Source organism: Antennarius striatus, chromosome 18, assembly GCF_040054535.1.
Source record: "Antennarius striatus isolate MH-2024 chromosome 18, ASM4005453v1, whole genome shotgun sequence".
Classification (NCBI taxonomy): domain Eukaryota; kingdom Metazoa; phylum Chordata; class Actinopteri; order Lophiiformes; family Antennariidae; genus Antennarius; species Antennarius striatus.
The window spans coordinates 12,251,912-12,270,885 of record NC_090793.1 but is presented as its reverse complement, the minus strand read 5'-3'; the positions used below and the strand labels follow the sequence as shown (position 1 = coordinate 12,270,885).

Below are 18,974 nucleotides of genomic sequence, written 5' to 3'. Positions count from 1 at the left end.
AAACTGGGTAATGGAAGCTATAGAAACTGTTTTCAACGCCATGGAGTCTGAAACTTGAGCACGAAATTTAGTTTGTTTAGTTTGTTATTGGTTCCGATGGAACCTGATGCCCAAACTTAACTGTTCCCTTCATTGTTTTGCAGGGGTACATGGGTATATGTATCTTGTATTTTGGCTTTTGATAGGTTTAAAGCTTTTCCTTACCTTGTTATGTGTATGAATAATACATTTACATTTTTCAGTAAGTAATCAACCCAAGCTACTGTAACTAAAACTGCCTTGGGGAGTTTCCTCAATTAGTCTTGGTACAGTTCTTTTATGTGTAGCAGTCCAGTGTTGAAAATACATTGATGGACTAATGGACAAGCTATCTTAGCAGCATGCTTTGCCCAAAGGGCTTTTTGCCCTAAATGCTACCCACCATGGAGTGTGCTTTGCACACAGAGCATCTCAGCTGATTTCTTTCCTCTGTATACTAGGATCTACTGGAAATAATCATCCTCCCCCCACAAACATGCATATATAGACTGTGTTGTGACTACAACATAAAATTCTATTTTTTGTCTCTTCTAGAATGACAAGGGATAATAGTCAGAAGAACCAATGTACAGTTTTTAATTCTAATAAAAGTCAGGCCTTGATTTTAATTTTTAGTTCACTTAAACTTGGATACCCTCACACCCCGTTTCCATTTGCTCCTGTACCAGTTATGACCCATGTAAATTTAAAATTATCCCTGCAGTTCATCTATTACCAAATTTGGCTTACTGTGTAAACTCTCTCCCTTAGGAGCCCTAAAATTGTTGCTTACTGAGAATTGGCCTGTTCTTGTTGTAACAGACTTTTCCTGAAGGAATCTCAGCTGTTCACTCTAATGCGTTTTCTGATATTTCTTTTCTGTTTGCTAATAGTCCGGTCACTCCTCTGCAAACCAGCTCCTGTTTTGTGTGATATTCTGCGGCAGTAAAGTGATGTTAGATAGTAGAAACCTGGGCTTGCACTAGGAGGTAGTATGACTAAGCCACTGTGGCTCAGTGTAAAAGAATTGAGTAAGCCACAAAAAGCCACATTCTGTGTCCAAGACAGCAGCGCACTGCACCGACGAACGAGATAAAGAAAATGGGGTTGTTTTCCTGCATTCTGAGGGCCAAATCTTCTGTTCAGTTTACGTACAAAAATACACTAAAGTCAACAGTTCAAGCTGAACTATCTTTATTTCTATCCTACTTTATGCAGGTATAAATGTGAGATTCAACAATTGAAAACTTGCATTCACTATGTGAAGATACAGTCATACAAAATATTAATGTTTACTTGTAAGTTTTACTTCATCTAGAAGACATTTTAACTGTAACTTAGACACTTTGATTTCAATAATTTTGATTCTTGGCAAGATATGAGCCATAACACAAATTAAAAGTCTGAATTTAAAAAGTCAAGTGAGGTGAATACACATTTACATGCATCGCCGGTTATTCCTGCCAGTCATAGGGATCAAAAGTCTAAGACTACAAAAAAGTATTGATAATATCTTTACCATTCCTACCCCCTCTCAGCATTCACCATTTGTTGTTCAATTAGAATTTTAGCACAAAGTCTACTATAAAACACCCTATTCTCATTTTCTTTCGATCGATCGTCCTCTCCTTGTCGCACACCAATTCACGGCTTTAGCTTGTAAAAATAGAATCCTTTGTTTTTATTGGACGAGAGGAGGTCATGATCGAGTGCACATGTAATGATTGGGAGCGTTTGGGTCACTTTGGCTATTTGCATCGGCATTTGCGCCGCCTGGCGAGAGAAAAAGTTTGTTTTCTTATGTTATCGCTCAGGGATTTTCACGAGTCTACAAAAGTTGTAAGTTTTAGCTTTCTTTTCCTGAAAATAAGCTAAAACTTATTTTTAGAAAGTAGCATTGAGAAGATCTTTCATTTAAAATGTAATCACTTGAAACTGTATTTTACACACACACACACACACACACACACACACACACACACACACACACACACACACACACACACACACACACACACACACACACACACACACACACAAAATTTAGGGTTTTGTGTAACTAATTTTTTCCGAACATCTGTCTTGTTTTCCCTCCCCCAGATAAGGACACCATTAGTAAAATACGTGATCTACGCATGAAAGCAGTCGACTATGAGGTTGTTAAAGTTATTGGAAGGGGAGCATTTGGAGAGGTGCAGTTGGTAAGAAAAACATGTTGATAGAGCATGAATATATTTCCTATATTGTCAGTATTTTTTTTATATTTTTTTAAATTTTTTTAGAAGGAAAATTACTTGCTAGTGTGTAAGTGTTTCTTATGTTTGTCTCTAATCTGATCACATTAATTTTTTCAGGTGAGACACAAAGCCACAAGCAAGGTATATGCCATGAAGCTGCTGAGCAAGTTCGAGATGATCAAGAGATCAGATTCTGCTTTCTTTTGGGAGGAGAGAGACATAATGGCTTTTGCCAACAGCTCCTGGGTTGTTCAGGTATTAAAAGTTGAATATTAAGGCTATAACAATTACCCCTAAGGGTAATTACCCTTAGGGCTAATTACCCTTAGGGGTAATTATCTGTTATTAGTCCTCATTATATGTATATGTATATGGTATTGGCCCGAAACGCGCACACAAACACAAGGGGCCGGTAGTATGCAAATGATGATGAGAGATAGAGTGGCAGACAGTTCGTGGGGTGCCAAGTGAGCAGCTTACAAAGGGGACAGTGCCTTGCTCAAGGGAACCTCGGCAGAACTCAGGTGCTGAACTGGAACATCTCCACTGCCAGTTCACACTCTGAATTCTTTTGCTTGATCTGTGTCTTGAACCAGCCACCTTCCGGTCCCCAGCCCAAGACTAGTGGACTGAGCTACTGCCGCCCAAATGATATGATGTGATCGGAAAGAAAAAAAAGCATCTCAAAGCAAATTTTTTATCTCTAGCCTTGTGTGTGAGCAACTAGTTCTCAAAAGATTTGCTCATTTTTCATTGTCCTTTATTTTTCGTTTTATTCATTTTAAGTAGACATTATTATTTCATAATGTTTCTGTTCCACAGCTCTTTTTCGCTTTCCAAGATGATCGTTACCTCTACATGGTGATGGAATATATGCCTGGTGGCGACTTAGTGAACTTGATGAGCAACTATGATGTCCCAGAGAAGTGGGCCCGCTTTTACACAGCTGAGGTGGTGCTAGCTTTGGATGGAATCCACTCCATGGGCTTCATTCACAGGTCAAAACCAAAACTGTTTTCTTGTCATCATTTATAGGGGTCCTATTATGAAGAACATGATTTTTTTTTAAATCTCTCTGCATATATATATATATATATATATATATATATGAATATATATACACATACACATATGTGTGTTTGTGTGTGTATACAGTATATATACATGTATGCAGAGAGATTAAAAAAAAAACATGTTCATTCCTAACCCTACCAACTCCTACAATCTGGAAGCAAGGGGGTCCTGTATCGACTGTACAGCAAACAAACTCGACTGATACTACAGAATGGTTCTGCACTTTTAACTAACCCTGAAACCTATTGCTTCAAGTGGCTTCATTTAGCTCTCATCTTGAATTTTTAGGTAGAATGACTAATCCACTGTGGCTCAGTTTAAAAGAGCTGAATAAGCCACAAAAAGCCACATTCTGTGTCGAAGCAGATGAACAACGCTCGTTGTGTGTGTAGCCTTTTTCCCCCACTAAAAATAAGAACGCCAGTGTGGCTACACAGGCTTAAAAACCATGTAGCCACTCTGGAATTTACTTCGCCTATGGCATAGTGGCGATTGGCTAGCGCAAGCCCAGCTCCTGTTTTGTTGTCATATGTTCAAATTGAATGCGTAATTTATATGTGACTTCTCCTCTTCTAGGGACGTGAAACCTGACAACATGCTGCTAGATAAAGTAGGCCACTTAAAACTGGCAGACTTTGGGACCTGCATGAAGATGAATAAGGTATCCCACTCAGAATAAAAAAACCTACATCAAAACCTTAAATTTGTTACTATTTATTTAAAAATATTTATTTTGTGTGTTGATAATTGCTATGGTCCCCAAAAACTATGCTATGCTTTTTGTGTTTTGGATTATTTTTAGGGTAACAGTTTTGAAAATGCAATAACACTGGAAATGTTGATCCTCTCTAGGACGGTATGGTACGATGTGACACAGCAGTGGGAACTCCAGACTATATTTCACCTGAGGTACTGAAATCCCAGGGAGGAGATGGCTATTATGGCAGAGAGTGTGACTGGTGGTCAGTGGGAGTGTTTCTGTATGAGATGCTAGTTGGTGAGTACATACTTGAAAGTCAACTGGTTAACATTCATTCTGTTATATTTTTGTGTCCTCTGACTCTTGTTCTTGTCTCGTGCATCAGGTGACACTCCCTTCTATGCAGACTCCCTGGTGGGTACCTACAGCAAAATTATGAACCACAAGAATGCCCTGACCTTCCCTGATGACAGCGATATCTCCAATGATGCCAAGAATCTCATCTGTGCTTTCCTGACTGACAGGTTAGATTACAGCAGACTGAGCATTGGATATTTGAAGTGTGCTCTTATCGCGAGACAACTATTTCCTTTTTTAGCATTGATTGTTTTCCGCCTTTGGTGACATTCAGTGGAAACAGTGCTCATTGAACTATACTTATGCCCTATAATCTTGGGATATTCAAGAAATGGTTGTTCTTTAGCTGCGTTATATTGGAAAATACAACACTGTAATACTTAAATCTCTGAGACATAAAGTTTATTACAATCAGTTTATGGTAAATGTTCCCCGTATGTTTTTTTTTTTTTTTAAAACAAATCCTCTTATCGTCCTTGGATAACTGGTGGTTTATGTCTTGGACACTACCCACTGTAATTTTCACATATGCAACTATGACAGTGGCATCAATACGAGTGGAGTGAAATTTTTTAGGGAAAAAAACCCCCCGCGTGTTAAACATTTACCTGTGTGGATCATTTGTTATATACATGTGATCTACCATTTCTAGTGATGTTAAAATTTGAGCTAAATTGATTTGGTAGAAGAGAAACACTTGGTGCAGACTTGCTTCTTTTGGCATTATTATAATCATGCGTATAATTTTTAACATTATCACGGATCAAGGTAAACATGCCCTCACCGACTCTTACAGGGATGTTCGACTTGGCCGCAACGGTGTAGACGAGATCAAGAGGCATCCTTTCTTCAAGAACGACCAGTGGACATGGGATAACATCAGAGAGAGTAAGAACTTCTAGCTCTTCTTAGTTCACATCTTTCATGCCTTTTGTTATGGTCTGCTCACTTGTTACTGCAATCATTCAGCCAACAATCATATTTTCCATTTAACCTACTACGGACAGTCACAGGAAATTCTTGTAGAGAAGCCATTCATTCGGTATCCTTTCCAGGACCAAACACGATTCCTGTTCAGAGACAACGCAGCATTTTCTTTAGACCGAGTGGAGAAGTGGTCAATTACAAATGTTACTGTGGATTTGGATAGAGGAGCAAAGGGAGATTAGACATATGAGCAACTTCCATAAGTTTTGTCAGTCATTTAGTTCCTTTATTTTTCAGTTATCACAAGACTTAAGGCAGCAGCGCTTGAGTTTTGGCCACTACTGTTGCTCTGCTGGCTGACCAGCTCAACTTACTGGCTTGTTTCTCCTGTTTTAAAGTAAATAATGTGCTGTGTTTGAAGTTTGTGTTTCTTTGTCTACCTTGAAGTTAATGTACCTCATACTGTTACCCTGTGGCTTTTAACATACAGAAAGTGTTAAAAAATAAAGGCAGCAGGACAAAAACGTAATGTTTTGGGGATTTGTGTTAACTTTTTAAGACTAAGACATCTTAAGACTTAATGTGAGTTTATGAAATGTCAGATTTATCAGTATACATAATAAGTGATGGTAATTTAGGATATTGATTTGAGGCCTGAACTGCCATTCAAGGCTTATATTGCTATGTTCAGTGAAATAATAGCAATGATGAATTTAATGTTCCCCTGTGCTCAAAGGCTTGCAGGTCATTTTTAGAGTGTATCATGATTGTGTCTTTAACACACAGCGACTTGTTATATGTGACTAATTGTTGTTCCATGTTTTTTCTGCAGCGGCTGCCCCAGTTGTGCCCGAATTGAGCAGTGACGTTGACACGAGTAACTTTGATGACATTGAGGAGGATCGGGGGGAGGAGGAGACCTTCCCCATACCAAAGGCCTTTGTTGGCAACCAGCTCCCATTTGTAGGCTTCACTTACTACAGCAATCAACAGTAAGTTTGCCAGTCATTGTTTCTTCAAGGGTTTATTATCGCCATTCTCTTTTCATGTCAAACTGTCCATTTACTGCATGGATGACATGATATACATATAAATCCACTGTTTTCATGTTAGAATTGGTCCTCTAGTTATTCGCAACATGTGTATAATACATTAATTGCAAAGTAATAAGTAATATGTCAATGATAATAATAATAATAATAATAATAACAATAATCAACCCTTGATTCAATCCCCATAGGGGAATCAAGTCGAACTTTTTTGGTTCATGTGGGTCTTGAAGCAGTCACCCTCCGGTCCCTAGCCCAAGACCCAGTGGACTGAACTACTGCTGACCCATTTACGTTTTTTCATCCTCAATATCAAATGCTGCTTTTTACTGATTGCTGCTGTCTCCAAAGTTTTGAACAGCATGGCATCACCCTTAAATCACACAAATCAGATGTTGTGTAAGAACACTTATGTGGCCTTCAAAGTTGTAATAACTATCTAAAAAAAGGCTCAAAAATTTTGTGACACAATATTGTTGTGAATGGAGTGATGAAACAAAATTGGAGGAGAATACTCGAACCAAGCAGTAGCTTGGTAATGCTCTGTGACAGCTTTACTCCTTAGGCTCTGGAACCCAGCAGTATCTGGCGGTCGAGATAGATTCCATCATGTTTCAGGAAATCCTAGATGAAAGCATCTCACTATCTGAGGAAGCTGAAACTTGGCCCTCATTAAACATGAGCAAAAGGCTCAGGAAAAGGATCACATGCATACTTTTAGGTCCAATAAGCCTTTGTATTAGAGGACATCCTGGACTGCTGCAGATGCCAACAGTTGGTCACCATCTTAAAAAGTTTTCTCCGAATCCATTGACAAAGTAGATTTCATTTTCTGGATTGTGAGGGTGTGTTATTGATTGATTAATCTTGGAAAATTATTGCTGAAAAATAATTTTGAACAAATTTTCCTGACAAAGCCCATTGATTATAAAAAAAACATGAGAAACAGTCAAGATGTGGTGGTGGATATTGAAACAACAACAATAATAACACCTAATCACTGGATTGTTATAGTCCTGTTTCTGATATTACACCACGTTAGGTTGATTTACAAAAAATTATCACTTCTGACTTTAATTATTTTTTCTATATAAAAAGACCAAAGGCAAACAGTTTTGTTTTGGTACTGAATCACTAATTATCACTAATTAAAAATGCGTGCTCTTTTTTCAGCCCTTTGCGTAAATCCACCCCCGCCTCAAAGACCAGTGACAAACGGAGCAGCTCCACAAAGGAAGACAAGAGTCATGTAAGCAGACTGCTACAGTATTAAAGAAGAATTTCTGTGAATATAGAATATTTGAACATCACTTTGAACTGATTTAGCTTTATCGTATTTTTCTTGCTTGTTTCATTACAGTTGGAGAACTTGCAAAAAAGAATTTACCAGCTGGAGGAGCAGCTCCATGGCGAGATGCAGCTCAAGGATGAGTTGGAGCAGAAATGCAGGTGTGGAAACACTTCATGCTAGTTTTGAAATGTAAATTATTTAGTCTCAGCATTAATGAGAGGGTTTTTATAGTTGACATATGCATTACATCTTGTTAAATGTTCAGATTTGTAAAAGCAAACTGAACATTCTAAGTTATTATGATATGGAGACTTGCATACGGCCTTAATTATTCATAGACTTTTGTTGCGACAAATGTAAAGGAGCTTTGTATTTTTCTTCATTTATTTATTCAGTATTTACAAAGTTAATATTTTTTTTCTACAATTCAACAGGACTTCTAACAACAAGATTGACAAGATCATAAAAGAACTGGACGATGAGGTTAGATTCTGACACTGTTTACTTGCTCCACATTCTTCTAAACGACAAATGACAATATGTCATGATTTGTTCTCAAAATTTATGACATGATGTTGCATTGCATTAGCAGATTTTGTTTTGGTATTATAAGTGTGATGTTCCAAATCAAAATGCCACGTTGCATTCTATTCTGTTCTTGCCTCAGGCCAATCTGAGGAAGAGTGCTGAGGCCAACATGTCTCTCCTGGAGAAAGACAAGATCATGCTGCAACACAGATTCACTGAGTACCAAAGAAAAGCTGATCAGGAGGCGGAAAAGAGGCGTAATTTGGAGAATGAGGGTGAAGATGATAAGCTGCTGATATTTGATGCAGAAGCTTTTTTTTTTTTTGTCAACGTGTAGTTGCAAAAAGAGATTGGGGTGCAGTCAGTAATTAAACATAGCTTTTCTGCATATAATGTCCTGATCATGTCAGGATCATTTGATTTGTATGAGACATAAGCCCTAAAAGGATTACTTGGTGTCCTGTGTGTGATCTTCATCTTGCACAGTGTTGACTTCTGGTCTTGAACATTGCCATTCTTTTCTTACTGACTGCTCCACCAATTTGCCACAGAAGATATTAAGATACGGGTTAATGATGTTTGATGTGTGTAATTTCTTGCAATTTTAAACCAGAATTTTTTTTGCCATTTTAGATAAAGCTTTATCCAATTAATTTCAATGTGGTGTCTTTCCTAGTGTCAACTTTAAAAGAGCAGCTTGAAGATTTGAGGAAGATCAGCCATAACTCTCAGGCTTCAAATGACAAGATTATGCAGCTGCAGAATCAGGTATGCTGCATACACATTGATAAAATGTTGAATGAGGACGGAGTTAGTGCGTTAAAAGTCATGTTCATGCACCTGTCTCGTTTGATTGACAGATGGAAGAGGCCAATGAACTTCTGCGTTCAGAGTCAGACACAGCAGCGAGGCTGCGGAAAAGCCACACAGAGATGGCCAAGTCCATGAGCCAGCTGGAGAGCTTGAACCGCGAGCTTCAGGAAAGGACCCGTGCAACAGATGGGGAAAAGGCCCAACTGGAGAAGGAACTCCTGCTTCTTCAGAGTACACTTGATTCTGAGAGGAGGAACTACTTCCAGGGCTCTGAGGAGATCCGAGAACTGCAAGGTTACCGAAAAATCAAGGAAGAAATTCAATACAAAAATTCTAAAATCACAGCACATTTTAAAATCACAGCTTGTTGTGGGTTATATATTTTATTTTTGTAGATTATCCTTTTCTGAAAAGAAATTCTTTGCAATAAGGAATGTATGTAAAAATATCAGCATGCTTCTAACTGACTTATTGAAATAGGTAGTCTCACCTGCATCCTGACAGGTATTTAAGCTAAAGATTTAGTGCAAAGAAACAGTGTAATAGGGCATAAAATCTTTTTCTAGAAATCAGACGATGCTGTTTTCAACGAGATAACTGACTTATATCATAATCTGTGCTCAGCGAGAATGGCGGGGCTGCAAGAGGACAACAAAAACTTGAAACTCAGCCTCTCAAAAGTGGAGGGAGAACGCAAACAGGCCCAGGAGAGGAGCAATAATCTTGAGAAGGTATACACAGCCTGTCCTAAGAGTATGCTGTATGTGCACTGATGAGCTGTTAATTGGTGTATTTTTAATTGGATAATATGACAGTGGTGTATTCAACACATTTCATGTCGTTCACACTATCGTGATCGTTTCCCTGTAGGAAAAGAACAACCTGGAGATAGATCTGAACTACAAACTGAAGACCTTGCAGCAGCGACTGGAACAGGAACAGACTGAACACAGGGTGACTCGTGCGCAGCTTACTGACAAATACGAGTCGATTGAAGAGGCCAAATCAGCTGCTATGAATGGTATGCCCGTCCTGTGTTGGAGCATGCCCTCCTGTCCTGTTTTCTTCTGTGCTCCTTCTTTAAGTTCCTTTTCTTCCCTTTATCTTTTAATCAATATTTTCCTCTATGGCCTCTTTTAACTTTCTGTCTTCATTTTTTATTATCTGATCATACCTACCTGAGGGGATCTTTGCATATTAAACTTGAACTCTGAAGCTAGGCTCCAGACTCTTTTTTGTGAGACTCGCCATTGTCTGTTTCATCAAAAGCATCCTCTTTTTTTTCTCCAAAGAGTTTGAAGCCATTTTTATCTGTCTTGTTTGTTCACATTCATCCACTTTTTTTCTCTGTGTCCACCTTTTGAGACGTGCTGTTTATGGTACATTACAGAACACAAGTCTCCTGTGAACAAAATGAGTATCTGCTTTTTCGTAGAAAAAGAGGATATTGAAAGCAAGTGTTTCAGTCTGAATTTGGAGATAACAAAGTGACTAAAACACTAAAAATATCCTGCAAAGTTAATAGGGAGCCATGCTCTCTAAAACAAAGAGTTGAGTCTTACATTCACTGTCTTACTTCAGCTGTACAACAGAAAATGTCTGAAGAGAACGGAGCGCGGATGCGAGCAGAGAGCCGGGTAGTGGAGGTTGAGAAGCAGTGTTCAATGTTAGAGTTTGACCTCAAGCAGTCTGTGCAGAAGATGGAGCAGCTGATGAAGCAAAAGGAAAGGCTAGAAGATGAGGTGAGCGGTTTCTCTGTCCGGTTACATCAAGTAAAAGTGGCCATCATACCACGTTTGTGCTATCTCAAATCGCCCACATCTTCTTTGTCCAGGTAAAGAGTCTGAGGATACAGGGAGAACAGGAGCTGAACAAACGTGTTGTGGCTCAGACCGACCTGAAGGGTCGTTTGCAGGAGGTGGATCGCCTCAGGTGTTCAGAGAAGCAGCTCAAACAGGAGATCAACACAGCGCTAGAGAGCAAGCGCTCACTAGAGTTTCAACTGGCGCAGCTGACAAAGTAAGTGGTCTTCCTGTTGGTTTGTTTCATAAAATGCTCCTTATTATCTCCATAAACTGATCATATTGCTTGTGATATTATCTCTGAAAGAAGGCAAGATGTGTTGAATAATGAACAGATGTCTTAGTACAAGAAGATGGAGATTTAATGTCACGTAGGCCTTTGCTGTGGATATTAGTACCTATTAGTTACTAGTACCTACAGAACATAGCAGTAGCTCTAGCTGGGAGGGCAACGTTTGTTACTGCATCACAGTAATGCTCTTTTGAAGTCAGAGTGTTAATTGCCCTACAACTGCTTGTTATTTTCAAATAAGTGCTATTATTCCAGTTTAGAGGGTAAGCTGTTTGCCACATGAAAGGATTAGGGTTTACTCGGGGTCCAGCTTCATCCACGCTGTTGCTAATCCTCTGGCTAGCGCTGCAGCCGTAGCTGCTGGATGTGGTTTTAGTTACATTTTACTACAGGGGGAGATTTAGTGGCTGGCACTATTTCCCTTACTTAAGAGGGTTATTTAGAAAGCACTCAAAGTTGTGACTGTAGCCGATTAGCTGCAGTAATAAATACCTGAAGAGTGAAATAAAAAGCTTCTCATTCAATTTGGTGATGGGTTCACAGACAGTACAGAGGCAATGAAGGACAGATGAGGGAACTTCAGGACCAACTTGAGGCCGAACAGTATTTTTCTGTAAGTGCGAGTTTCAGTATCCTACTGTCCATTTATGTATTTACATACATACTTATTAATTTACTTTTTTTTCACTTTCTTGCTGTTGAAGCCAATGTTTAACGGCTTATCTGTCTTTCTTCAGACGCTTTACAAAACTCAGGTCAAGGAACTAAAAGAGGAGATTGAAGAAAAGAATCGGCAGGTACAAGAGGCTCAAAAAAAGGTGCAAGAGTTATGCACTGAAAGGTAAAAATGATTTAAACACCTACTTATTGATCATCTGCTCATGGTTTTATGCCTTATCGCGGTATTGACTGATTTTTGTTGAGGTCTGATGGTTTAAAAAAACTGATTAAACATGACTAAATAACAACTTTCCTTCACATTGGACAAAGGGACTCCCTGTCTGCCCAGCTGGATCTGACAGTAACAAAGGCTGAATCAGAGCAGCTTGCCCGGGCGCTTCAGGAGGAACAGTACTTTGAGCTCAGCCAGGAGAACAAGAAGGCAGGGACGAGACATAAGCAGGAGATGGTCGAGAAAGAAGCGACTATTACACGGGTGAGCAACATATATTAGTTTGCAGCAACTGGTATGATGCAATTTTTTTCATTTTGAATGGAAATCATGAACATTTTGAAATTCCTGTTCAGCTTGAGGAATCCAACAAAACTTTGACCAAAGATGCAGAGCTTCTCAGTAAGGAGGCAGCTGAGTTAAGTGAGAAGCTTCGAGCTCAGGAGGAAGGTAGTGCTCCTTCATTTGCCTTTTATGACGCTAGACTTTGTTGTCATTGCTTTGTGGCACAAGCTGGGTCTGTTTGTCTTTACAGAATATGCAGCACAAAAACAAGAAATTGCAAATACAATCAAAGCCAACTATGAGAAAGTCCTCAACACGGAGCGCACATTAAAGACCCAGGTCAAAAATCAACTAGCACTACATTTGCAATCAGATGTAAGAAGAGAGTGGTTGCTGATGGTTTTTGATTATTTACCTTTTTTTTTTTTTTTCAGGCGGTGAACAAGCTGGCAGAGATCATGAACCGCAAGGACATGAAGCTGGACCAGAAGAAGAAGGGCAGTACCGCCGACCTCCGGAAGAAGGAGAAGGAGAACCGCAAGCTTCAGCTGGAACTTAACCAGGAGAAGGAGAAGTTTAACCACATGGCCATCAAGTACCAGAAGGAACTGAGCGAAATGCAGGCGGTAGGAGAAAAAAAAGAAAAGAAAAGGTTTTGGGGTACTAGGGCACAGTAATTAAACATTTTTAAGTCAAATCTCTGGCTCCTTTACCAACAGCAACTGGCAGAAGAATGCACGTATCGCAACGAGCTGCAAATGCAGCTGGACAGCAAGGAGAGTGACATCGAGCAGCTTCGAGAGAAACTGAATGACTTGCAACAGCGCATGGATAACTCCAGCGTCACCAGCCTGCAGACTGATGAGACGGACAGCAACATTGCAGGTAGGGACACTGGACACCAGACAGTCTTTTTCTATGCGTAAAAGCCTGGAGGCCCAATGCTGTTTTTTTAGTTGGAAATCAGAAATTAATTTTAAAATGGATTTTTACGGCATGTAAATACAGCATTTGAAAGTTTTTTTTTTTTTTTAAACTATTTACGGCAGAGACCCTGTCCCTGTGCCTGTCCAAGTCTAGGTGTTTTGGTATTTTATTTTAGGCATTTATTAGTATTTATCTAAAAATGTCAGTTATCAGTTTAGTTATTTCATTTGTGGAATGGTCAGTCTCTTTTTTTAAAGTTAAAGTAGTGGTTCAGCGTGTATAATACATGATAGCAGGTAATTTTACAAACTTCAAAAGATGATGGTGGGCTTCGGTTGTGTACTTAAGGAGAGGAAATCCTCCTTTCTTTTTTATATTGCTATAGTTATTGTGGTACGAAGTATAAGAATTATTCACAATTCAACCAGGGAAACTAATACATCTTAATTTACATATACAGTTTGTTTTCATATATGGTGATGTCTGTGGTTACCTAATTCTCTCTTTATTTCCCTCATGTCCAGCTGGTTCTCCTTGCTCTTATCTTTGTAACTTCTATTCCTTTCCCTCTGTGAGTAACTGAGTGGACAAGTCTCATTTGCCTGGCCTGTGCAGCTGCTCATGTTTTTGATCCCTGATTTCAATTTTTTTTTCTTTTTTTTCTTTTTTGCTAGAGTTACGATTGAGTTCAGAAGATTTGGGACACTTTTGAAAGTAGACCAAAAGAGTGAAGTGAAAAAAATATGCTTACAAATTGTCAGAAAGCTTGTGTAGCACAATCTATTCTGAAGGAAAGATACTGATAGTAAAAATGCTTTCAGTCACCATGACAACGCGTACACTTATAACTTCACCCCATCAGATCTGATGTTGCCATCATACTCTACTACATCCTGTTTGTGTATTGTCACCTCACCCTTACCACCTTTCAAAATGTGTCTTAAAACACACAAAAAATCATTTCATTTTATTAATAGCATCAGTGCCTGAAAGACTTATTTGTTTTTGCATCTTATTTCTTCATTTATTGGCATGTTCACCTCTAAGGACTGCTTATTTAGAACTCCCTCACTATGTCACATAATAGATTAGCTCCTCTTAGCTCACTGTTCCCATGTAAATTTTTTGTTTTCATGATGCATATATTGGGGTCCACATATTTTATGTAATCTTTAATAAACAGGGTTGTTTTTATTAGAGAAGTGACAGTCAAGACCAATTCCTGCTGCAAAACATTTGTAAAGGAGGCTTGAATTTTAAACCTAAGGACTAATCTGTTTTTTTTTTAAATGTTCAACTGCATGTCAAGTGTGCAGTAGCAGCAAAGGGATCTCAGCTCATGTGGTCGCACCTAACTAATATTACCTTAACACTGGCAGAACTTCTTCAATGCTTCAGTTGTTGTTTTGAAACTGTTATCTTTGTTGTTATTTAACTTTTACTTTTTCCCCACAGTTGAGTTGAGGATTTAAACACTGCATGTCCATTTTTATGCAGTGCCTTTAAATTACTGCATAGATTTGCTAACAAACAAAAAAAAAAATCTCCTCTCAGAATCCAGATTGGAGGGTTGGCTGTCCATTCCTAACCGTGCTAATATCAAGCGGTATGGATGGAAGAAGCAGGTATGTTGTGTTTATTTGGCATTTCCTGCCTTTGCCCCCATTGTGTTGCAGCCTGTTCTGGATTGTTGAGAATGCCGCTGACCCCTCAAGGACAATAACCGCCGTCCTCTCATTGTGTTTTCAAAATTTGCAGTATGTGGTCGTGAGCAGTAAAAAGATTCTGTTCTACAATGATGAGCAGGATAAAGAGCAGTCCAACCCTTCAATGGTACTAGATATTGAGTGAGTATTTTTTCCATTCCTTTCTGTCCACAAAGGTCTATTTTCAGGGTTGTCAGTTTGTGTCATTGCTAATCTTGTGCCTTTGCATGTAGCAAATTGTTTCACGTGAGGCCTGTCACACAAGGAGATGTTTATCGAGCTGAGACTGAGGAGATTCCAAGGATATTCCAGGTTTGAAGTTGCACTGATTTCTATAGTGTTGTTAACTGTTTGTTAGTAACTTGAACATTTGATGTTAGAATTCAATTAAGCGAGCGCCTCTAAAATGCTAATGTTGGTGAAATGTGGTTTTTGACATCTCTCTGTCCATATGTTATCTTCAGATTCTGTATGCCAATGAGGGGGAGTGTAGGAAGGAGGCAGACATGGAGACAGTCCCTCAGGGTGACAAGACCAACTGTCTCCCACATAAAGGTCACGAGTTCATCCCTACGCTATATCACTTCCCTTCCAACTGTGAGGCCTGTGCCAAGCCTCTGTGGAATGTGTTCAAGCCCCCTCCAGCCTTGGAGTGTCGTCGCTGCCACGTCAAGTGCCACAAGGACCACCTCGACAAAAAGGAGGATGTTATTGCTCCTTGCAAAGGTAAAGTTACTTCCAGAAGATGAGGTATCATTTGGCATGTTTTTCAAAAAAGAATATAACGTTAGTTGACTAAATCGAGGGATTTGTAATTTAAGGATCCTAGGATTTGCTTTTAGGCAAACAAATGTTTGTTGTTGTTGTTTTCAACTAATCAAGGCACATAGTGCCAGTCAACATCTTCTCAGCCTATATTTGTTGTCACTGTCACCACCTGCTGATGTGTGGAACAGTGTGTAACTGTCAGCATCTCCTGAGTGGCAGATAAGCCAAATGTTGAAAAATTAACTATCTTGCAAAATAAGGAAAGGAAAAAGAATCGTGGATGTGCCTATCAGGATAAGCACCTCTATATACTGCGGATCAGTTTTTACAGTTTTGGGACCAGTCTTAGTTGTGGATTTGATTTGTTCTAGCTTATTTTTTAGAGTCAACTTTTGACCTTCAAACACCTTATTCCATCCCTAACAGTAAACTACGATGTGACCTCTGCCCGGGACATGCTCCTGTTGGCCCTGACTCAAGATGAGCAGAAGAAATGGATTGGCCATCTTGGAAAGAAAATCCCCAAGACCCCACCATCCACATTTTCAAGAGCTTCACCTCGTTCCATGTCCACTCGTTCCGGACCAAACCAGTCCTTTCGCAAGAATCCTAAAAGCAATACAGGAAAGTTGAGGTAAATTGACTGTTTGACAGATGTCTAGGTTTTTAAGAGATTTTATAATTAGATAATTACGTGAAATATTATAAGGTACTGTAATATTCTTTTAGGTAGTAAGTGAGGGCGTGCTGCAGTCAGAAGTCATATTTTACCCCAATTGGTGGGCTGGGATGTGGTCAAGTCAGTCGCGTGACCTGCTGTTTGTCTCCTGTGTTGTAGCAGAGCGCAGTCCAGCCTCCAAGCAGCAGACACAACATCCAGCACTTGTTGACAGGAAGTTCTTCAGAAAGTGTTGATGCTTACCGTATTTAGACTTTTCTCTACGGCTGTAAACGTATTTATTGAATGTGTTACTGGGTGTTTCTAACGTGAGACACTTCCTGGTTGGTTGGTTGGTTGGTTGGTTGGTTGTGTTTTGACTACCTGGGCTTCTTTCAGTTGACACGTGGGATTTTTCTAATTAGCACTAATATGATGTTGGGCTCGGAAACTAACTTGGAGACTATTAAACAACCTTTGTGAGCATTGTCCACTGTCCACAATGAATTTTTACATGTCCTGTCAAACATGATTCAAATCTGTTAACACAGTTAAATTGTCTGTAAACTAGCTTTGCGGATGTACGTTGACTTATATTGAGTTACTAATGAAAGTAAAGATATTGTTTGTTGCTTTCATTAGACATTTGTCTCTGCTCTCTTTCAGCTAACCATGTCAACTGTTTGGACTTTTTCTGGACTCTAAATTTTCCCTCCTTCCTCATCCTCAAAAACGGAAAAACCTGTATTAAGTAAAAATTCACTGAAAACAAAGAAAAAAATCTACAAAAATCGTTGCTGGATAATTACAACACACCGGACGCAAGGCATCTTGGACGTTTAGAGGCTTGATGTGTATCTGTAACACATTCTAGAGATCATCATTGACCATCATCAAACTTTACAAAATTGCAACTGTTCATTTCTACCAGAAGATGGCATGCTAGTCTCGAAGTCAAAATGGACAGTTAACCAATGTCATGGCGATATCCTGTGTTGATAAAAAGGTTAAAGGGGGTTTTGCTGGGAGTCCTGCCCGTATGTGATCAGTTTAAGGTACTGTCATACAAGGATTGCAGATCTGCAATAAGCGTTTGTATCTCAGGGGTGGGAAAGGAATATCTGCTTTCAAAGTTCTTCATCCACCTCACAAATGTTCAATCATACTTCTCTTTCTAGCTAAGAACGAGTGAAGCCTTTGTCTAATTTTTTTTGTTTTGTTTTTGTTTTTTTTGCCTTTTTGACTTTACTCTTAATACTCTGCAAATCACATATCAGGTTTGGGACAGAGTATCAGAACATGACTATTAGATATTTTGAGAATTGAGTGAGGAGTATGCAAGATCATCATTTAAGTCTATGCATTATTTTTATTATAATTATTTTTATTGCTCCAAGCCATAAGGAAAATTCAATTGTAATGGCACACAGGAGTCCTAAAACTTAAATGATTTTTTTTTCTGTTTATGTGGTACATTGTTTCTGTAATATTTTCTTCTTGTTTATTTTTTGTAATGTATTGCCTTACATTGATTCGTAGATAAATTGTTCAAAAGGAAAACATTAAGTTAACAAATGTAAAACTGCACTGTTTGAATTGTAAATTATTTGTAGAAGACTAAACAGGTGTAGCATTTGGCCCACCTAGTGCCTTAATGTTTGAGTATTGATTTTACTGCCATATCTATGTCTTTTTTTTCTTCAAAACAAGACAAATCATAACTCTTCCATTTTTCATTTTTTTAAGAAAATGCCACATTTGTGGTTTTATCTGAATTTCTTCCTCTGGTATATAAACATATATTTTAGATGAACTCTTTACGGACACATTGCAATAGACTTAGTCTGACAAAAAAATTCCCGTGGCATATTCATATCACATGAAAAATTTCGGGATGGTTTACCTAAAGTGAGCCTACTTTTGTCAATGATGATGTCCTTGTTATTAATTGCAAGTTTCTCTAACACAGTTAACGTCTGTTAATGCAAAACCCCCCAGTGTATATAATGAGTGACATAAGGATTGGAATACCTCTGCAATCTTTTTATTTATAACTTTTTGTTCAGTTATAAAAAAAAGCACTGGAACTATGATCTACTCTTGTCTTGGATAATTTGCATGGTTGATTGCATTCGAGTCAGCACTGATGGATATGTCAATAAACATATCTTTATCATTTATTGTTCACTAGTTTTCACTGCAGATCACAAGTCGTCTCTGTTCTTGTGTTTTTCGGAACCCAAAACTTGATTACCAGGTATGTAAGGTTTCCTAAAAGGTGCTGAATATGTCTTTGCCAACATGCTAATATAACTGAGAATATGATGGAAAATATGTATCAGAAGCACAGTAGTTCATTTTTACAGGCTTTCTAGTATCTTGTCTAATTTGTAAACCCTATTTAGAAAGGTTCTGTGTCAAAATGTAGTGCTGAGACCTTCCATCATTAGTTTTGTTTACATATTACAGATTATCAGTGGTTGAAATTAGTCTAAATACTACATTTTTAAAAAAAAAAGTATGAATAAGAGAGAAAATGTGGGGTCATTAACATACATTGCTATTGGTTTACCCCTCCATGTACTTGATAGCAACTGGCTTAGATTAATCATATAAAATGATAAAGTAACATTTACCAATTCTAGTGATG

General features: G+C 38.6%; 1 protein-coding gene across 2 annotated transcripts in view; it reads left to right on the top strand.

Annotated features, from left to right (window-relative positions):
* Positions 1 to 18,974, top strand: part of rock1 (Rho-associated, coiled-coil containing protein kinase 1) — a 34,940-nt gene extending 15,966 nt beyond the window's left edge. The window contains exons 3-33 of one of the 2 annotated variants that reach the window (XM_068340418.1): positions 2,119 to 2,219; positions 2,373 to 2,510; positions 3,078 to 3,253; positions 3,906 to 3,990; positions 4,182 to 4,326; positions 4,415 to 4,553; positions 5,183 to 5,274; positions 6,146 to 6,305; positions 7,536 to 7,611; positions 7,723 to 7,811; positions 8,088 to 8,136; positions 8,321 to 8,456; positions 8,858 to 8,949; positions 9,042 to 9,288; positions 9,619 to 9,725; positions 9,865 to 10,015; positions 10,576 to 10,736; positions 10,829 to 11,013; positions 11,632 to 11,701; positions 11,826 to 11,929; positions 12,079 to 12,244; positions 12,337 to 12,430; positions 12,516 to 12,604; positions 12,700 to 12,891; positions 12,985 to 13,150; positions 14,747 to 14,817; positions 14,951 to 15,039; positions 15,132 to 15,210; positions 15,363 to 15,624; positions 16,093 to 16,300; positions 16,505 to 18,974. In XM_068340418.1, coding sequence (XP_068196519.1) covers positions 2,119 to 2,219; positions 2,373 to 2,510; positions 3,078 to 3,253; positions 3,906 to 3,990; positions 4,182 to 4,326; positions 4,415 to 4,553; positions 5,183 to 5,274; positions 6,146 to 6,305; positions 7,536 to 7,611; positions 7,723 to 7,811; positions 8,088 to 8,136; positions 8,321 to 8,456; positions 8,858 to 8,949; positions 9,042 to 9,288; positions 9,619 to 9,725; positions 9,865 to 10,015; positions 10,576 to 10,736; positions 10,829 to 11,013; positions 11,632 to 11,701; positions 11,826 to 11,929; positions 12,079 to 12,244; positions 12,337 to 12,430; positions 12,516 to 12,604; positions 12,700 to 12,891; positions 12,985 to 13,150; positions 14,747 to 14,817; positions 14,951 to 15,039; positions 15,132 to 15,210; positions 15,363 to 15,624; positions 16,093 to 16,300; positions 16,505 to 16,556 — 3,971 coding nt within the window. In that variant the 3' untranslated portion in view covers positions 16,557 to 18,974. The remainder of the gene's footprint in view (positions 1 to 2,118; positions 2,220 to 2,372; positions 2,511 to 3,077; positions 3,254 to 3,905; positions 3,991 to 4,181; positions 4,327 to 4,414; positions 4,554 to 5,182; positions 5,275 to 6,145; positions 6,306 to 7,535; positions 7,612 to 7,722; positions 7,812 to 8,087; positions 8,137 to 8,320; positions 8,457 to 8,857; positions 8,950 to 9,041; positions 9,289 to 9,618; positions 9,726 to 9,864; positions 10,016 to 10,575; positions 10,737 to 10,828; positions 11,014 to 11,631; positions 11,702 to 11,825; positions 11,930 to 12,078; positions 12,245 to 12,336; positions 12,431 to 12,515; positions 12,605 to 12,699; positions 12,892 to 12,984; positions 13,151 to 14,746; positions 14,818 to 14,950; positions 15,040 to 15,131; positions 15,211 to 15,362; positions 15,625 to 16,092; positions 16,301 to 16,504) is intronic. The other variant, XM_068340419.1, reaches the window with a different exon arrangement.